We start from the raw sequence: 20,128 nt of genomic DNA on the forward strand, positions 1-20,128 counted from the left end.
CTATAACCCAGTAAGTATAGTGCACAGTAATTTTGATAGTACAAGAACACAAAACTTCAATTAAAAAAAAAAAAAGGCATTTCTGATTCTGATCCTAGATACTAACATGGAACATTCTTCAGATTTATTCTAGGCAAATAGATTCTTTGGAAACTTACTTGCAGGAGTCAATGACATAAACAACATCATTTATGGTAATGCTAGTCTCGGCAATATTTGTGGACAAAATAACCTGTGATGAAATATTAAGAAACATTATACTTCAGAAAATATTTTCCTACTATGCACTTAAAGGAACAGATTTGCTTATGTAACAAATGACAAGAGAATTACAGGAGCCTTAAAAAAATCATTCACCCACTGCCTAATGAAAAACTTGCTAAACTCACAAAGAGAAGAAGACCCCTTCTTTCCCTCTTCAATTTAGCTGGATTATAATTTTTTAGGAGTAGCTCTTTGAAGGCCTGTAACATCTGCTTAGAATCTATGGAACTTCCAACCCCGTAAGTGTAAATGTTTATTATTTACCTTGGTTACTCCACTTGGTACAGGATCAAATACTTTGCGCTGTTCCTCTCGAGGAATCTGCGAATGCAAAGGTAGAATCTGATACCTATGGCTTCCTATAAAAAAAGGAAAAGTTAAAGTTAAAAATAATAGCGTATTTTAAAACTACTCTACATAATGCATATTCAAATTTTATTCAAATACTGACACAACACATTTTGTTTTCACACTGGCTAGGGCACAAGCAAAAATATTAATTTTTCACTGTCAAATGTGTGAGAATTCAAAGAATCATACCAAAATGTGGATTCATCTCCAAATGCTTTTGCATGGTATAAATCAAATTCCAGCCAGGCAGAAACACCAACACCGCTCCAGGGACATTGAGGGTCTCAATGTACTTGAGCAGAGCCTCAATGAGTTCAAAAGGGGTTTCCTTTTCATTCAACTGTGCCATGCTCATCCTTGTTTCTGGACCGTACTCATCACCACAGATCAAGTTGCAATTTGCCTGCAAAAATTGGGAAATATATTTTGAATGGTCTCAATTACAACGGCTCATGAGGTGTCTCTTAGATATGTCCTTCACATTCAAGTAACACCTAATGTCCTTATTAATTCTAGCTGATTAGTCAGATCTGCATACAGAAGAAGTTTAATTTCCAAAAATATAGAACCTACTACATTTATTGAGATACTGAATTTTTCTCATGACCTACGTATGGGAAATACATAGGCAATGCCAAAATTCAAGCACAAGCTCTTAAATTTGATTCTGCAACTTTGAATGGCTCTGTCTACCCAGTATTATTTCTCTCATGACTTTAACTGTTGATGTCTCAAAAATATTTTCCTTACTAAGTCCTATGATCCTGTGCATCAATTAACATATAATTACTTTACTTGTACGTAATACCTACCTGTAGAATTCCCAGAATCATCTCATACCAATTTGAAGTCTTTTAATTTTTAAATCAATGTCCTGCTGGCAGCTCATCTGATCATTTATTTCTAAACTCTTGATTTTCAGCTCAGGTCATGATCTCATGGTTTTTGGGTTTGAGCCCTGTGTGGTGCTCTGCATGGACAGCACTGAACCTGCATGCAACCCTCTCTCTCTCTGCACCCCAACCCCTCACTCTCCCTCAAAATAAAAATAAAAAAGTAACTGAATTTTCTAGAAAGTCTGCTTAATAATCAGTGATAAACCAAACCTTTAGTAATGAGAAACAAAGTTGTTATAATTGGTCTTTTTTTTCTCCTGATAAACTTTCAAAGCTGCTCTTAACTTACACCCTCAAGCCTTCTGATTAAAAATATCCCAGATTACTTCCTATTAAATTCTGCTAAATTGTCTTATAGTATTTACTCTGTTCAAATTTCCAGATACAAGATACATTTTTGTATTATTGATTGAGCTCTCAAAATAAATGTCGTTTTTCGTTCTGGTTTCTCCTTAGGAAATCCCTCGAGACTCCCTGATTTAATACTCTCCATCTGATAATGTCATCACCATACAGTTTAACTAGGATAGCTGCTGCTGTGAAAAACGTTACTGTATGCAGAGATCACATGGAGATCTTGTTCAATGTACATTCTGATTTAGTAGAGCTGGGGCCAAGCACAGACTGCCTCTCTACCAGCTTCCCAGGAACTCTGGCCCATGGCAAATGAAACAGCAAACTCTTATAAAATGGAGTTATTTCTAACCACACGTGGCCTTTAAACATCTTACTCTTTCCTCTTCCTCCTTTTGACCTTTCTCCAGAGATGATTTAACTTTTGCGGTATGAAAAGAGCTGGTCACTGAACATGGAATTCTTTAGAGTGTCCTACATCAATTAATTGAAAAATAGACATGATAGTTTTTAAAAAGGTTTTCTATAATGCTAACTCATTTCAAGTTTTTACTTTAATCATTCTGTTCACAGCAAGAACAACCTGTCCCTAATGAAAATTTTCCATGAGATTCACTTACATCATCATCCTCAAAACCATCATCATCCTTCTCCTTCTTCTTCTTGTCTTTTGGTGGAGGAACAAAGTGGGTCATCTGAATACAGTCTTCCAAAAAATATTCTGCCGGGATAATCCAGTTGGATAAATACAGTCACTTTCAGAATGGAACAGTCTTCAAAACTCATTTTCTAATTCGTAACTCAAAATTACCTTATTACCCTTCAATATGATTTTCACAACTGGCAAGAAACTCCAGTGTTAATAACCTCTTTTTCCAAATTTACTGTTCTAATCTCCTGGGCCCTGAAGGAGGGTGAAGTGTCTCTCATACATGTTCCCACTAATCCAGGTAGGGTATCCAGTATACACATAATCAAACGTTTGTGGAATGGCTATAGGGCACATGCACTGTGTTGTATACTCCCATGGTATGGCAGTTAGATATGGAAAGAGATGTCTATACAGTAATATATCGTAGTCCATCATTCCTCTATCAGGATGTACCCATAAAATGGACTCCCTTTAGTTATTACTCTAAAGAGGGACATCACCAAAATTGGAATATCTGATCGATCAATTATACTCCTGAGGTTCTCTGCCAGGGTAAGAAATATCTCATAATCTATAAACACTTCCCCTCTATATAATAAGAGCCCTAAGTGCTACTCATCACATATCAATAGTACATACAACCACATGACTCATCACTGATGTTAAACTTGTTCACCTGAGGAAATGTTCATCAAGTTACTTCAAGGTAGTACAAACAGTATATATTTAAGAAAATACAAGTATACTCCAAGTTACTGTGAAGTTACTTTTGTTTCTCCCTTTCTACACTCTATTCTGTGGAAGAAAGTCACTAAGCACAATGCACTCAAGGGATAGGGAGGTATAAGTCATTTTTTTGAGGTAAGAAGCAGAGTATCTATGCAAATTTTTTGGAATTATTTCATATGAGATCTTTGTTACCTATTTATTTATTCAACAATTGTACAGACTCATATGCATTTATTTTATCCCCTAATTCAGTACTTGCGTTCCATCCCCCCCTCTGCCCCCCAAATTATTGCAGCTCTTTCCGGTTGGGTCCTGTGTCCCTGTCTCCATCACTGTGGTCAACAGAGCTAGGAAATATACACATGTACACTCATCTGTGTATCCATATATAACTGTAATGATCTCTTTGTCTATTCACTTGTATCTGAGCACGACTTCTTACTGATTGTCTCCAACTGTAATCCAATACCACCTGGTTTATACAAAGCTTCCCTCCTCCTTACCCATACCGTCTCAACTCCAACAGTAAACCTGCCTCTCCCATCCGCCATCCACTTATTTTTTCATTCTCAATATACATGTAAAGCAGTTTTAGAATTATCACCCTGTACCCTCACAAGGTACAACTGCACTGCCTTTATTTTAGAGCTAATCTTACCTTGGAATTAAAAAAAACAGCATCCTAAATAGCCATTTAACAAACTTTTTAGCTTATTTTCATGTCCTCAATTTGTGCTAGAATCCATTTTTTAAAACTAAGCTATTTGAGGACTATCCTAAAAAAATGATGCTAAAATATTTAGAATAAAGTAAAAGAGTGTCTTAACCATCAGAAATAGTCTTCAAACTTTCACGTTAATGTCATTTTAAAATATGCCTGCTGTGGCTCTATGAAAGATTCTCTCCTTAATCTGACTCTGGCTGCTTACACTTCTTAATAGTATTATTTCCCATAAACATCTATAAGCTATAGTGATTTACACTTGACTGTATATAATTCTGAAAGCTATCTTTGGCTATAAAGAAAAGCTAGGAAATTTACTGGGCATGCCAACTCCTCAAGTAATGAATGAAACTTGTTCTTGCTCCTCAGATTGTACTTGCTATAGCTTGACTAAAAGTCTAAGACTGCTATGACACATTTGATATTCTACTTTGGCCTGTATTTTAAATGTCTTTAGAACTATTATTCCAAACTCCAAGATTAAAAGAATCCAAACACTAATGCATAAAAGATGTTTACACTGCCACCCCACCTACAAACTATTTACCTTGAACTGGGTAAGTCCTCCCATAAACTTCAATGATGGGGCAATTGAAGAAATATTCACAGAACATACTGGTGTCAATAGTAGCAGACATAAGAACAATGCGAACTTCAGGATAAGCCTGAACCACATCACGCAACACTACCAAAAGGAAGTCAGTCTATTAAAACACAAATGAAAAAAAAATCACGTCAGTTCATTCTAATGAGAGACATCTAAGAGATTTCTTGACATCAGTGAAATTCAGTTTCTTTGGTGGCTTCTAGAGGTGTAATATAGAAGGTCACTGTTAAACTCTAAACTCTAGTTTCCTAAATAGAGCATGATTATTAACATCTGAAAAGATAAGAGCTGCAAACATCCAAGAAGACACTACTAATTATACTAAGTTTAAAAATAATAAAATTTACCACACCCAGTTCAAAGAAAAATTATTAAAAATCTATCAGTGATTCATTCATAAATAGTTCAGCTGCTGAATTATGCTCTTACTAACCACTGCAATGATACTTAACAAGAGAACTCTACTTTCAGAATTAGGTGCATTTAACAAAGAAAAAAAGGTTTACTGGCTTGGCTAAAAACAGGGGTCTACTAAGAGACTGAAGTTTCTGATTTTGACAGAAGATATAAAGTGGGAAAAGGGAAAGAAAAACATTCCACTTTGATTTTTTTTATTCAGAATCTTAGCATTAGTACTTTAACTCTCAAGTTACTCACATTTATGTCTCTTTCGTGTATTTCATCCACAATTACATGGCTGATTCCTCGAATGCCTGCTTCTAATTTTCTTAGAAGCACACCTGGAAAAGGAAATGGGAGTACCACCTGAGGATGAGTTTTTATGTTGATTAAAGTAGGGAAGTACAAGTGCAAAGAAACAAACTTCTAGACAGTCACTATGCTTCAGTTAAAATAACCCCACCATCATTTTAGGAATGACATAGCAACTTGTATATTTAAGTTACTAAAAAGGTTAACAGTGAACTCTGAAACATATTTGTTTGATGAAAAGAGTATTAAAAGATACAACTTTAGTAACCTAGCTACAACAAGAGGTAACATCATGCTCTCCAATTTGGAAAAAAGTGTCAGAAGTTCTACCTAAACTGGAATTGAGATTGGCTCCTGAGTTCTCATTTCTAGACACACTGCACCGTTACCAAATTTTCTTCAAAAACACAATATAAACCCCAAGTGAAAGACTAAAATAAAACCCATTACTGACCGACAGTACAAAACATTATGCTGGCATGAGGGCGGGGAAGGACGGACTCAAATCGAACACTGTAGCCACAGCTTTTCCCAGGCTCTTCTCCTCTCTCATATGCAACTCGCTCAGCCACGGAGACTGCACTTATTCTCCTGGGCTGAGAAAACAGAAACAGAAACTCATTCAAAAGCCAAAACACTACAGTTATACTTATTGGGGTGATTAAGTTACTATAGTAAATCTGTCCCACTGCCAGATCACTGCCAGGTCAACAATCAACACAAACAATAACTGTAATGAGCTTTTCAGCAAACTTTGAAATTAGAATAAATTAGAACAAAAACAATTACCACTTAATTCTGCAGCAGACTCTTAAAAATGCCATTTTTCCTTCTGTATATAAAGGAAGGTTTTTACAGAAGATAAAATTTCTTCACCACTGGCCTAAACTCTTAATGACATTCAGAGTATTTTTCCAGTAGGAAAGAGGGCAGAGCACGCAGGAGGAGCTGGTTCTTGTAAATGACTACTGAAGTGAAGGCACATGTTTAAAAACCTATTTAACTGAGCTGTATAGGTATTAAAACGTAAATAAGCTTCTCCTTTGCCATATGTACTATGGCCACCTTTCATTCAATCATTTTATTAACTCAAAGTAACTATTCATTGCTTATTTCTATCAGGTGCCACAGATAGTACTAGAGTTAGAAAACTAAATGAAATCACTCCTGTTCATGGTTTACGTGGCAAGGAAAACCGAAGTGTATATTGCTGTTTCCAGCAATAAATATGCTAAACCCAGTGGGAATGCCATAGGCTACTGTTTTAAGTGTTGGACCTTAATTTTTCTCAAAATAAAATCTTCTGAAGTAGTCCATATTCTTGTAGGCACACAATAGTTACATGGTGAATACTATGGCTATTATGATACCCCGGAGATATAGATAGATACGGAGGTACATGCAGACTTATAGACTAAATGCTTCAGTGTGGACTTGAATTTGATTTTGTCAAAAAATTCTTGATGGCAGTCCAGGGGCACCTGGGTGGCTCAGTCAGTTAAGCATCCGACTTTGGCTCAGTTCATGATCTCATGGTTCGTGGGTTTGAGCCCTGCGCTGGGCTCTGTGCTGACAGCTAGCTCAGAGCCTGAAGCCTGTTTCAGATTCTGTACCTCCCTCTCTCTCTGACCCTCCCCTGCTCACACTTTCTCTCTCCCAGAAATAAATAAAAAACATTACATAAAAAAAATTCTTGATGGCAAGGTTGTACTTTAGTTCCTTGCTTGAGAAAACTTTTTCAGACTTTCATATTTAAATACCAATGTTATCCCAGGTTATGACAGTTAAGAATCAAGGAATAATAATCTTAAAAAGAAAAAAGTTCAAAACAAAAGCTCAATAACTTCACTAAAGCTATAAATATCCTTTGAATACAAAAGAAATGATTTATTGAATTTTCTATCCATAATTTAAGAGTCTCTGAGGTAATGGGGTTAATAACCAATATAGGTAAGTACGCAATCACCTACTTCATATATTTATCCTGTCCACAAAGGTTAAGGGACTAAAAGATGCCTTCTTGAACACATGTTGAATTTTCCTGAGCTTATACTCTGCTTTATGTGCCCTGATTTGCTGACCTATGCTAGTTTTTACTGACCACTACTGACCTGTACTCTGTACCTCACTAACTGTGAATAAACGTTACATGAAGAACTGAGCTCTGTATTTATCCTTCAAGAAAAGAGTTTGGCTATATAGTTTTATCAGGAAACGTGAAAATGATATTCCACTAGTAAGTACAAAATAAATGTTTTTTGAGACCTTTCAAGAAGTTCGCTGCATTCTACAAACAGGCAAATTCCTGACACCACTATTATCTCCTTGCTATTTTTGTCTTTCCTAAAGTTTTCAACATTTCTACTAACTAGCTGACTTTTAGAAGAACTTCAAATCAATTAGGATTTTGACTCTTTGGAGGTATATTCATATGCTACTGGGTACTTGAGGGTTGCTTTTATCTCCTTGGGGCCACTTTCAGGTCTATCATCTTTGTAGTTTTCAGCCTTCTAAAATGACTACAGACAGGAGATGGCATATTCCTTATACAACTACCTATTGTAGTTCTTAAATCTATGGCCCCCAAACACAACTGTCAGAAGAGACTTGAGAAAGCCATCGATGGAAGAGTTTACAAATTAACATAGGAGATGCTAAAACAACCAACCTCAGAAGCACTATAGGCCACATTTTCTTGAATATGCACAAAAAACATCAATGTCAAGAGGACTATTCATCAAAAGAGCAAGAAGACCAATGCCCTGTAATCTTCTTCCCTTAATTTCTGTATGCTTCTGACCTCTCAGCTTCCAGTCTCAACAGTCTTCACTTTAAAACAAAGAAACCATTTAAAATACATACTGAAGAAAGGTTTTCTAATCATAAACAATCTGATGGGATTTTTCCTGAGGGGAGTATGGCAAAGTGCATAAAAGTTTATTAAAGCAGAGGAAACATACTAGGAGATCATATACATTTTTAAACCTTTAAAAGACTTATTACAGAAAAAAAAATCATCAGAGACTGATTTGGGGACAAGCACTAGGACAAAAAGATTCAATGTAATAGTTCAGAAGCACTTGTTCAAAATTAGCACACAAGGTACATTCCCAATGGATGCAAAATTTCAAGCATAACTCTCCACCTCTTATAAACATTCCACCCAGAGAAGATGAAATAATTCTCTGAAGTATCTTTCAACTTCATGATTCTATCACTTACCAAGGAATACAAGAGGACTAATAAGAGAAATGAAAGCTGTTTTCATAAACAGAGAAGTAAAACATTTACCCACCCTTCCAACCTGTAGCTCACTGCTTATATTTGTTATAGCCTATACACATAAAACCTGTACATTTTACAGATCAAGCCACTGGAAATGTCCAAATCATTTGAAAAGGGACACAAGCTTGTAAGCAAGTTATAAAAAGTTGAAGACTGTACTATGAAAGCCAATTTTGTCTAGAACACACAAAAGCCATTTTTGGCTACATCAACTTGGCTTTGACATTTATTAGATGGCTAGTGAGAACACACCTTCTCACTTGAACAGAAAGCAGTTTTATTTTATTCATGACATGTGAACAACTTCTGAGTGAGAACACAGGTTTTCAGCTCATCTGCTAAATTCTGCATTTCTTCCTATATAACTGAACTATTTTTCAGATTACAAGTAGAGAGTGGTAGTAAGGAGCGAGGGCAGAGCAAAGCTTAAAACTTGTCTTCTAACAATATACCTCCTACAAGACAGGTAAGCAAGCAGTAAGAGCAAGGATATTTTACTGATCACAGTATTTGGGGTTAGAACTTTCACTGTGAGGCAAAGCATTCACAGTCAGTGTTGGGAGTGGGAAGGGCAATCAAAGAACATTTTGAGAAAAAGAAGAAAGCTAAGGGTCCTTGCACAGAAAAAATGTAGACCTACCATATTTCTTAAGTCTAAGATAGCACTGATTTTAAATGCAACATTCATTCCTTCAGTGATTCTTTTCTAGGCTGAAAAACCCCAACTGTCACATCAAACACAGAAACCAACTGAAAAATATACCTCAATTTCAGAAATTATTTGAGAATATGATTTGAACACATACACATAAATGCACAGGCACAAACTTTTTTTTTTCTTTCTATTTCAAGGTTTGCAACTCCTTCCCAAGTATCAGTTATGTGTCCCAGGTTAAGAATCCCTAAGTCACAGTCTAAGCCAGCCTGAGAGGTGGTATCTGGCTTCTTGCAATGCTAAGTGCCAGAAGTACTGGGTTAGAGCTGCTGGGAACTGCTTTACCCTGAGAAGGTCTGGAAGAGCTAAGAACCTTTCCCTAACAGGCATCACTTATTGCTAATAAAGTAATACAATGTAAAACACCGCATCTTGTGTTAATAACTTGGGCAATTTAATATCTTTTTGTGCCTTAATTTACTAAAAGAGAAATACTAAATAAAATAGGTACATCTTAGTTATAATAAACTTTAAATGAATTTAAAAAATACCAACTGTTAATAACAGAACCTGCCAAAAAGTAAAGATTCGCATGTGAACTTAAGGAGAAAGTACCCTCAGTCCTGACTGATTCAAGGTCAAAAAAGACTCACTCTAGCCTAGACAAAAAGAATCACTCACATGGCTCAGTTCGGCCCATCAGTGAAAGAAATTAGAATAAGACTTAAATTATTTTTTTTTTTTTTAATTTTAAATGCTTTAACGTTCTACCAATTTCAGTACCTTATGTGGCTACAAAGGGGAGTTAATCAAAGAATTAGAAATAGCCTAGCCTCTAGGTTTTTCCACCACCCAAACTCTATCAACCGCAGACACATTCCTTCTAAGCTGGTTTACTACTTACCTGAGTTACAACAATATTACACTCTGCTGCTCGGTCATTCTGGATGAAGTCATCTAGAATAAACTGTGGAACCTGTGTAGTTTTACCACATCCAGTAGCACCTCGGATAATGATAACTGAATTCTGACTAATTGCTTCCAGGATTTCACTTTCAAATTTCTTCACAGGCAGCAACTCTCTCTCCTGTAAGATCTGTTTTATAAAAGTTACACATCAATCAAGTTTCTAACAACATATACATTAGAAGCAACTGTCTTAAACCTAAAAAAATTTCCTATCTCTATAAATAAACACTCCTTTCCACTAGCTCCATACTCAAAATACATTTTTAGGGGGCGGCTGGGTGGCTCAGTCGGTTGAGCGTAACTACTGATTGTGGTCTTAGGTCATGATGCCAGGGTCGTGGTATCGAGCCCTGCCTGCTTCAGACTCTTGAGCTGTGCAGAGCCTGTATAAGATTCTCTCTTTCCCGTCTTCCCTTCTCCCCTGCCTCTGCACTCTGTCTATAAAATAAAGTAAAATTTTAAAAAACCCACATTTTCCCTATAAAACAATGTACATTTTTATATCTCCAACAGAATTACCTCTTTTCACTAAGTTTCTGAAGAATCTATCTTGTGGCCTTGTCCACATCCTTATTTTCTTCCTTTCTCATATTCAATAAATATTCCGTTTCTTAGAAAACATTTTAATGTTGTTTTACTCAGAAAATAATTAAAAACGCCAAGAAAAGTTATTACCCAAATGTCTCCATTTACATATAAGAATCCCAGGTCCTTGAGGCACCTGGGGGGCTCAGTCAGTTAAGTATGTGACTCTGGCTCAGGTCATACATGATCTCAACATCTGCAAGTTCGAGCCCCTCATCAGGCTCTGTGTTGACAGCTGAGAGCCTGGAGCCTGCTTTGGATTCTATGTCTCTCCCCCCCCCCCAAAATAAACATTAAAAAGAAGAAATAATAAATTCTGAAGGTCTCTCTCAAAAATAAACATTAAAAAAAAAATTCCAAGCCCTTAACTCAAACAAGTATCTTCAAAGGCAAGTACAATTAGTGGTTCGAAAAATACCTTTGATCTCCATTCCTAAATGTATTATTCACTGTTTTTATTTATTTTTTTTTTTGCCCATACCTATAAAGTTCTGAAGCTCTGGGCACCATATATCTAAATATTTCAATGACTTACTGCTTGCAAATCATGATCCTGTTCCAGCTGGTACATTAACTCATTCTTGAGGTCCATGCTGATTTGTTCTGGAGTAGCCTATAAAATGGGAAGGCAACAGTCAAACAAAAGCACGTAACTTAGCTTTAAACTAAAAATTTTTTATACTGTGGACATCTTAATGAAATATATTCAAAAGCTTAAACAAGAGTCTGAGCTCAAAAACAATGTTGCACTCACATAAGCCAGTGGTCCTTCATCAATGTTGCTACTAGTCCAAGGATTCCAGTTGGATTGTGGAGGTGACCAAGGAACCACACCAATTTGGTTTTGTCGCTGAGATGGCTCAAAGTGAGCTAATTTGCCAAGGTTAAGTGCAACAGGCATAAAAGGATCCTCAGGCTGTTAAAAAATAAGGAAAACAAAAAAAGCAATACCAGTTACTTATCTGACTAGAGATGTTCAATACAAAGGTGTATTAAATAACTGTATGCTTACTGGGGGCACGATCTCAAGATTTAGCTCCTGAATGACGTTCTGCAGCTGATGCTCTAAATCTTGTGAGAGGTTTACTTTGTAAGGCTCCACCTACCGAAAAAGGATAGTCATGAAAATTATGTAACATACATCTGAGCACTACTCAAAACTACTATAGCAAGGTTAAGAGCACATAGTTAAGTAGGTCCACAATTCCTAAAACTAACAATAGGTCAGTTCCCTGTCGTGAAAGAATGACTTTAATGATTATTTACTTATTGCCCACTCTGAACACAGTATCATGCCAGAGAGGGGATCAGATGGGCCATTTCCATTTTTTGAGGTAAGATTCCTAAAACTATGAATTAAACTTCTTTAGCCAAATACAAATCAAAAGCTAAATGGAATCTTAGAATATTTCTCTGGGCTACTAAGTCTAAAGACTCACTGTCTCTCCTTCTTTCTTCTTTGTAAGTCCAGAGTAAGCTTCAATTACTCCAAGATGGTAGAGTTGTCTGACAAGTGACAGAGCACAGGACTGTGCTGCCAGTTTTTTATTTGATCCATGTTCACGTGCGAAAATCCCTATAATTTAAGGTCAGGATTACCAAAGACAGTAGGATAAATCATCTGAGTAAAGAAAAATCTCATCATAAGCAACTAATGGGCTTAGGTACAAAAATCCCCCCTTAAAATAGAGTCAGTTAAGTTCTTTTCATTCTAACTGCTAACCAAGAGCAATTCCATTAACAGCTTATTATCTTGATTACATGTTTATTAAAAAACACAGACAAATCCTCATTATTAAAGCAGCTAAACTGTTTCAACAGACTTGTCATTATTTATATCATTTGGTATTAAAACACAGAAAGAAAACATAGTTTAACTTTTGAAAAACAGAATAAGGAATGAAAATGGGTCCAAAGTGGTCAGTGATTCCAGGAATCAGTGATATTATATAAAGAATCAGATAATAAATAGCTAAACTTGGCAGGCCATATGGAGTCTGTCATAGCCACTCAACTCTGCCTTGAAACCATGAAAGCATCCATAAACAACATAAACTAGAGTTTGACAAACTATGGTTTCAGGAACTGAAAGCTGCTGATCTGTTTTTAGAAGTTATAAATATAAGGCAAAAATAACAAAAGGTGATAAATGTGACCCACAGAGCTTAAAATATTTATGATCTGGCCTTTTACAAAAGCTTGCTAGCCCCTGACATAAACAAATGACTGTAGCTATGTTCCAATAAAACTTTGTTTATAAAACAGGTAGTGAGCTTATATTTGGCCAGAGGCTTATAGTTTGCTGTTCCTGGCACCAGACTGAAGCCTGCAGCTACTCAAATTCTTCAAGAAAATGGTACAAGTTAGACTGCCTTTATATCTCTTCCCTTAACATCTCATCCACTCAAAGTCTAACTTATTTTTAAAGTCTAGGATAAAAAAAATCCAACATGGTCTCCTGATGATTTGAAGGTCTGATTTTATGAGAAAAGCCTTTCATATACTATAAATTTAAATCATTGGTGTTATCTGCAGAATTCTCAAGCTAGAAAGAATCTCAGGCTGTTTCTCTCAATTTGCAGATAAGTAAACGGGAGTCCCAGCAACATTAGTGACTAAACCAGCCACACAGGGCTAGTTCCTTCCAGTTTAACACTGCTTGCTTTAAACTTCTGGTCTTACAATAGAGAATACATGATCAGATCTTTGCCTTTTTACTTCCTTTATGAGTAACTCCAACCTATTTGTGTTTACTCTGGGTAATTTCCTCACCTCTTCTTGACTCCATGACTCTGAAATGCTACACACCCATCTTTGGCTTCAAATGCTATCATCTAACTTACTCCTTTCTAAATTTCACTTTGCTAGTTTTACCTGAACAAACTGAGAAACACTTTCATGTAGAAAGATTAAAAAAGTTTTAAAGCTCTCTGACACTGACAGACTCCTAAACAGCCTAACTACCATCTCTTCTTACCCTTTGAAATATAGGAACATGATCTTTTTTTCACATGCAAACAGGAAACTGAGCCCTCTAATTATAGAATTACTAGTATTCTAAAAATACCCCAGATGCTACCTTTCAATTACTATTCTTTCAGTTAATAAAGCTTAACACATATGTGTGGCTCAAGACTATTACTCCACTATAGAAAACTCAGAATATCACAAAAAACAGTAAGACTTACTTCTGCCCAGCTGCTTGATATAAATGGTCATTTCTGCAATAAAGCTCCTGTAACAACATATACAAACAAGGTTAGGAATTTCACTGTTAGAAATTACTAAATCCAGGACTCCCAAATCAGGCAGGCTTTCCAACTGCTTAGGCAAGTCACAGCAAAAAAAAACACTGTAAACACTTATTCTGTTCAATCCTAGAATAAATCAAATATATGTAAACTTAAAATAATGTACAACATGGCACAAGACAACCATAATCCAAGTTGACAAGCCAACTGTTCACAAAAAAGAAAATGTTAAGGTTTTAGATTATGTTACTTACTCCAAAGGTTGCAGTCTGAATAGCTAGAACACATTCAATGAAAAGGAATTTTTCATTTAGCCTGGAGCAAGAAATAAAATAGGCCCCAATTTCTTGAAATTGTAATTGTGATTATTTTAAGATCGCTTTGCATGGGCCACCTACTAATGATGCTAATCTGTGTGCATGCACACATACACGTGAACATACAAACACTGTGCATGTATCTGTGGCTCCTGAGCGGGGGTCTGGTATCTGCCTGCAGTTGGAAGCAGCCCTTGATAACAAAAAACTTGTATCACACTTATTTAAATCAAAGAACAAGATTTTCTTTTTTGACAATTAGAACTGAAATTGTTAACAGATTCCAGGGAATAAATTTAGGTTTCAATAAAGCAAAAACTGTCCTTTGAAAACTGTATGCTATCTGATCCTTCCACTGCTCAGGTACATTCTAGCCTTGACTTTGTGCTTTGAATAAAAGGTTAGGTAAGGCTTAAGAAAAAAATAAATGTTAGACTCCTTCCTATACCTCTTGTGAACTGACCTTCAGGCACAGCGGCTTCAGGGGTCAAAGGCCACTGGCTTTCAGGGGAACAACATCCACCCTTTCATTAATGACACCGATGCCAGTATGTTTCTCAGCCAGGCTTAAAGTCAGCACTCAATCTCATTCTCCTCCACCTAGGGGGAACAGCGACACCAGAAATCAGTTTACAATAGTTTTCCATGTGATTGCTTAGTTCAGCCTAAGCAGCAGCACATGTGTGTATGAACACAGACCTCTGGTGTTGCTGTCTGTTATGCCTTTAAATAAAGGACATAAGGAGATGCTGTCCTAGCTCCCCCAATGGTATTTTGCCTCCCTCATTGTCATATCCTGAATTCTTCAATTCTTTGGATCAGGAATTATAATGGTATCAAAACGTGTTTTACAACAAGCTTTGTTTAAATTATCTGGTCTTAAAGTCACCAAGTGATACTAATAAGCTCAAATCAGTTCAGAAGGACAATGTATTAAAGAAAAATCAACAAATGGATCTTTCTTTTATAACCTCCAAGGGTTTAAAAAAGTCTGATGTCAGAATTATGTATTTTGAGAATTCAGGATTGAACAAAGAGTAGGAAGCAGGGGGAACCATGCTCTGAACATCATTTTGATCATAGTGTCAAATTTTATTTTTGGTAATAATTATTTTAGGATTACTAGATGCAATGAAGGAAGAACATTCTGATTTTCAAGGGAAATACTTTTAATGCATTTTGAGTAATTTATTTCACATAAAGGACAGCAAATTAAATCATTCAGAAGGTTTCCATAGCCTTCTTTCCCCTTCCAATAAAAATACAGTGCCCCCAGAAGAGTCTAATCCATATGAGCCTTCCTGGGAGTAATAATTACTACACCCTGGAATGCTCTCAGGAAGAACAGCAAGCAGGCTGAGAAACATACTGTCAACTGTTATAATGACCTCCCTTTACATTCAGTTTTATAGATTTAACAGGATAAAAGTAGGCTAATATAACACATGTACAAAGACTGAAGCTATCCTTCAGCTTTACAATAAGCCTTTAAACACTTCAACAGGACTCTAAAGAGCTGGCAACTTTCAAAGTTAAAGGGAAATTTGGATCTAGATGCAAGGCAGTTTACCTGAGACTTTGAAACTTGAGGTGTCTAATATGACCCAATAAATAAGCCTTATAACTATCTTTAACAGTACCACAGTGACAGTTAACAAACTCAGCACTTTGGGCTGATTTTTAAGCCCATCAGGGACAAACCACCACTTGTGGCTATGATTTTAGCATCTCACAGATACAAAGGAGAACCTCAGAAGTCTACCAACACAAACAGCAGACTTTTGCATAACTTCTAAAATACTAAGTGAAAATGCTAGTAAACTAATTACAAATCAAGGACAATTTTCTTGTGGAACTTATTCTGTTTTCACAATTCACTTCTAATCCACAAACTGAATCAGAGAACATGTACAAAAATAGAACAATGAATATACAAAACAACCTAACTTACTATAGAAGAAAAAGACTGAAACAAGCAAACCTGTTGTGATCAGGACCCACTTGGGTGTACTTATATTCTCCTTGGATCTTTTCTTTTTGGAAATACTGGTTCAGACGAGCCTTAGCATTTTCCAATGTCCAGTTTCCATGAAGCCCAGCATTTAAATCCACTTCTTCTGACTCTAAAGTCTGTTGAACCAATGAGAATTAAATTTGGCTCCATTAATTTTGGTTTAGTTATGCATATTTATGGTAAAGAAATTTAGGGGCGCCTGGGTGGCTCAGTTGGTTAACTGTCTGACTCTTGATTTCAGTTCACGTCATGAGCTCAGTTCATGGATTTGAGCACTGACAGTGTGGAGTCTCCTTGGGATTCTCTCTCTGACCCTCCTCTACTCTCTCTCAAAATAATAAACATTAAAAATAAGGTATAAACATTTTTAACGGTATCTTCTTTGTGCCATCCTTTATAATGCAAAAATGATTTTTAAAGTTTCTAATCCTAGTCAGAATTGAACCAGAATTAGCTTTTACCTCATCTAGTGGTTCTACTGTATAAACAAGCTATTAGTTAAGTGTACTGTACTTAAACGGTTCCCAAGAAACCTTGACAAAATATTTTGTGTTGGCTTTAACACTTTAAATATATTAAGTGGAAAACTAAGCTGTCCTATTAAGACATTTTTACTCTAATTGCTCACAAAATGAGGTTTACTGAGGTAACTACATTTCCTGTAAAGCAGATGAGGACACATTCTACCACCTGAAAAATACTGTTTTATTTCACAGGCAGTCCTAGTGACCAGAATTAATGGGTAGATCAGGTTTATGTTGTCTTGTGTGAACAGGCAGTCTCAAAAGACCATTTAAAAAGTCACAATCCCAGATATGTGACAAAGGATGACAGCCTTACCGCTTGTACTTCTTGTTCTTCCTTTCTTGAATAATAATCTTTCAAATTGGCTCCTCGATCCCAGGTAGGCCCAGGAGGACCATAGCCAGAGGCTCCAGAATTATTTTCTAGTAAGGAAAGAAAATTATTCCTTTAATGAATCAATCTGTAGGAAGATCCTAAATATTATAAAGAATATTCTTAGATCTTGGCATTCCGTAATTAAAAAGCCAAAGTTTCAATTATTTGGAAATGGGCCCCAAACCCTCATGACTTACTTGGAAAGTGTTTCATGATAAAAGCATAGGTCTAAATTGATAATCCCAATGCTGGAATGTAGAGGGGAGCCACTGGCAATGATCATAAATTACTGACAATCCAGCATACATTTTCAAGTTGATTAAACTTGATACCTGATTAAATCTGTTACAACTGCTTCTTTGCTAACTATAACCTTGAGAAAAATCTGTTAGCGTAGTGATGGGGATTAGGAGAAGCTGAAAAGGTGTAAGAAAGTGATGAATCTTGGTAAGAAAGCAGAGAAAGATAGTGAATACTGCCTATTAACTCCACGAAGACTGTGACATCCTTTTTTAAAAATTTACTCCTCACAACAATCTTCTAACAAAGTAAATACTACCGTTATTCTCATTTCCTAAATATTGGACCTGCGACTTAAACAGCTTGACCAAGATCCTAATTAATCTATCCTACACTGGGAAGACCAATAAAAGCTTTGATAATATATAGAATTGAGAAACACCTTGGATCCATAAAGTAAAAAGTCATCTGGTAGGAATAAGTCAGAAATAAGAAAGGGCAATAGAGGTGCCTGGGTGGATCAGTCTGTTAGGCATCCAACTTGGTTTCATCCCAGGTCATGATCTCACAGTTTCATAAGTTCAAGCCCCACATCAGGCTCTATGCTGGTGGTGCGGAGCATGCTTGGGATTTTCTCTCTCTCCCTCTGTCCCTCCCCCACTCATGCAGTCTCTCAAAAATTAAGTAAACTTAAAACAAATGAATAAAATATAAAAGAAACAGCAATAAATAAGACCCTTTAATCAAATGTTCTATCTTGTGCAAAATCTAGCCAGAGATAAAAATTAGTAGAAGCTGGGGTACCTGGGTGGCTCAGTCAGCTGAGCATCCAACTCTTGATTTTGGCTCAGTTCATGATCTCACAGTCTCATGGTGAGTTCAAGCCCCACACTGTGCTGACAGTGTGGTGCCAACTTAGGATTCTTGCTCTTCCTATCTACCCCTCCCTCCCTCACTCAAATGCATGCTTTCTCAAAACTTTCTCAAAATGAAAAAATTTGTAAAAGCTAATGAGAGCAAAGAATGAAGCTATACCACACTTCATAACAGAAATCACTGGTGGTATTTGTAAATTTATGAAGGCCTTGGGTCCTCTCAACATTATCAGTTTACTGTAGTAATTTCTTTCATCCAATGAGAAAGATCATAATCAAGCAGAATCATGTGTATCTTATCCACTGTCATATGCACACTTTCAAGTCCCTTACCTGCCTTAAGAGCCAAATGTGGAGGAAGAGGTCCTCCCATGGTTGTTGGCAAACTCCCACTCGCATTCGCCGTGTCATCAGGTGTATCAGTAAGTGGAGGTGGGGGAGGTGCTACCTGCAAGAGGAGGAGACATGGCAGTGTCAGTAATTTTACCCTCACAGGGACTAGTAAATTCTTTTACACTTAAAGGAGGCCCACATGTCACCCTTTCCTATTTCCATAATATTAATTATCTTTGTTTTCAGTGATTAACAAAACTATCATGTTCTCACTTGAGGCAGAAAAAAGAGCAGTAAAAATTATTCATAATTCTCCAGCTGGAGATTTTATGTGTAATATGTAAACAAATAATTTTTTCCCCAAAAAAGTGCTATCAGTTTATGATATACAGTTAATCTTTTTCCACTTAGTAGTTTTATAAATACATTCCACATTCAAGAATCATATGTCAGGACCCTTCTATGTAGTTCTGGGTACTGAAGAAAAAATACGCAAGAGAGACAGCTGTCCTATATTTACAGAGCTATATTCAAACAGCTGTATTACAATTCTAACAAAGCTAAACAACACATAATATGTCAAGGACAATACAATACTGTCAAGAAAAATTAAGCAAAAAAAAAAACAGGGACACTATGTGAGATCACTACTTAGATGCAGTGAACTAGGAAAGCCATACTCCTAAGTGACATTTAAAAAGAGATATGAAACTAGGAAGGAGACAACCAAGAGTATGGGTAGAAAAGATTTCCAGAGAGAACGTCAAGTTCCAAGAAAAATGTGAAATATTTTATATACATCTTCTATTTCTTTAAGTATTAATCTAAGTGAATCTTAATGACTCCTCCATTGGATGGATGTAGTATATAACTTAAGCAATACTATATTAATAAACATTTAGCTTGTGGCCAATCTTAAATTATAAAACAACACTGCCATAGTGTTGTTGGCTTATTTCTTTCAGCAAAGATTCACTTAAGTGAAATTCTTGGGGGGGGGGGGGCACGCCTGGGTGGCTCAGTCAGTTAAGCCTCAACTTTGGCTCAGATCATAATCTCATGGCTTGTGAATTCAAGTCTAGCATCGGGCTCTGTGCTGTCAGCTCAGAGCTTGGAGCCTGCTTCAGATTCTGTGTCTCTCTCTCTCTCTCTCTGCCCCTCCCCTGCTCTCTCTCTAATATAAACAAACATTAAAAACAAAAATTAAAAAAAAAAATTAAATTCCTGGGTTAAAAGGCATCAACACCTGGGGCACCTGGCTGGCTCAGTTGGTGGAGCATGGACTACTGATCTCAGGATTGTGGGTTCAAGACCCATGATGGGTATAGGGATTACTTAAAAATAAATTTTAAATATGGGGTGCCTGGGTGGCTCAGTTGGTTAAGCATCTGACTCCAGCTCAGGTCATGATCTCAC

At 36.5% G+C, this 20,128-nt stretch overlaps 1 protein-coding gene across 1 annotated transcript in view; it reads right to left on the bottom strand.

Annotated features, from left to right (window-relative positions):
• The window catches only part of DHX9 (DExH-box helicase 9), a 52,242-nt gene that overhangs the window by 10,481 nt on the left and 21,633 nt on the right, over positions 1-20,128 (bottom strand). The window contains exons 4-19 of the mRNA XM_039252981.1: positions 18,713-18,827; positions 17,205-17,311; positions 16,332-16,480; positions 13,971-14,017; positions 12,222-12,358; positions 11,795-11,884; positions 11,537-11,698; positions 11,318-11,395; positions 10,133-10,324; positions 5,743-5,884; positions 5,235-5,317; positions 4,518-4,674; positions 2,486-2,586; positions 805-1,018; positions 529-623; positions 159-232 (exon numbers count right to left, since the gene is read on the bottom strand). Coding sequence (XP_039108912.1) covers positions 159-232; positions 529-623; positions 805-1,018; positions 2,486-2,586; positions 4,518-4,674; positions 5,235-5,317; positions 5,743-5,884; positions 10,133-10,324; positions 11,318-11,395; positions 11,537-11,698; positions 11,795-11,884; positions 12,222-12,358; positions 13,971-14,017; positions 16,332-16,480; positions 17,205-17,311; positions 18,713-18,827 — 1,943 coding nt within the window. The remainder of the gene's footprint in view (positions 1-158; positions 233-528; positions 624-804; positions 1,019-2,485; positions 2,587-4,517; positions 4,675-5,234; positions 5,318-5,742; positions 5,885-10,132; positions 10,325-11,317; positions 11,396-11,536; positions 11,699-11,794; positions 11,885-12,221; positions 12,359-13,970; positions 14,018-16,331; positions 16,481-17,204; positions 17,312-18,712; positions 18,828-20,128) is intronic.

This window comes from Hyaena hyaena, unplaced genomic scaffold, assembly GCF_003009895.1.
Source record: "Hyaena hyaena isolate Hyena2069 unplaced genomic scaffold, ASM300989v1 scaffold_439, whole genome shotgun sequence".
Lineage (NCBI taxonomy): Eukaryota > Metazoa > Chordata > Mammalia > Carnivora > Hyaenidae > Hyaena > Hyaena hyaena.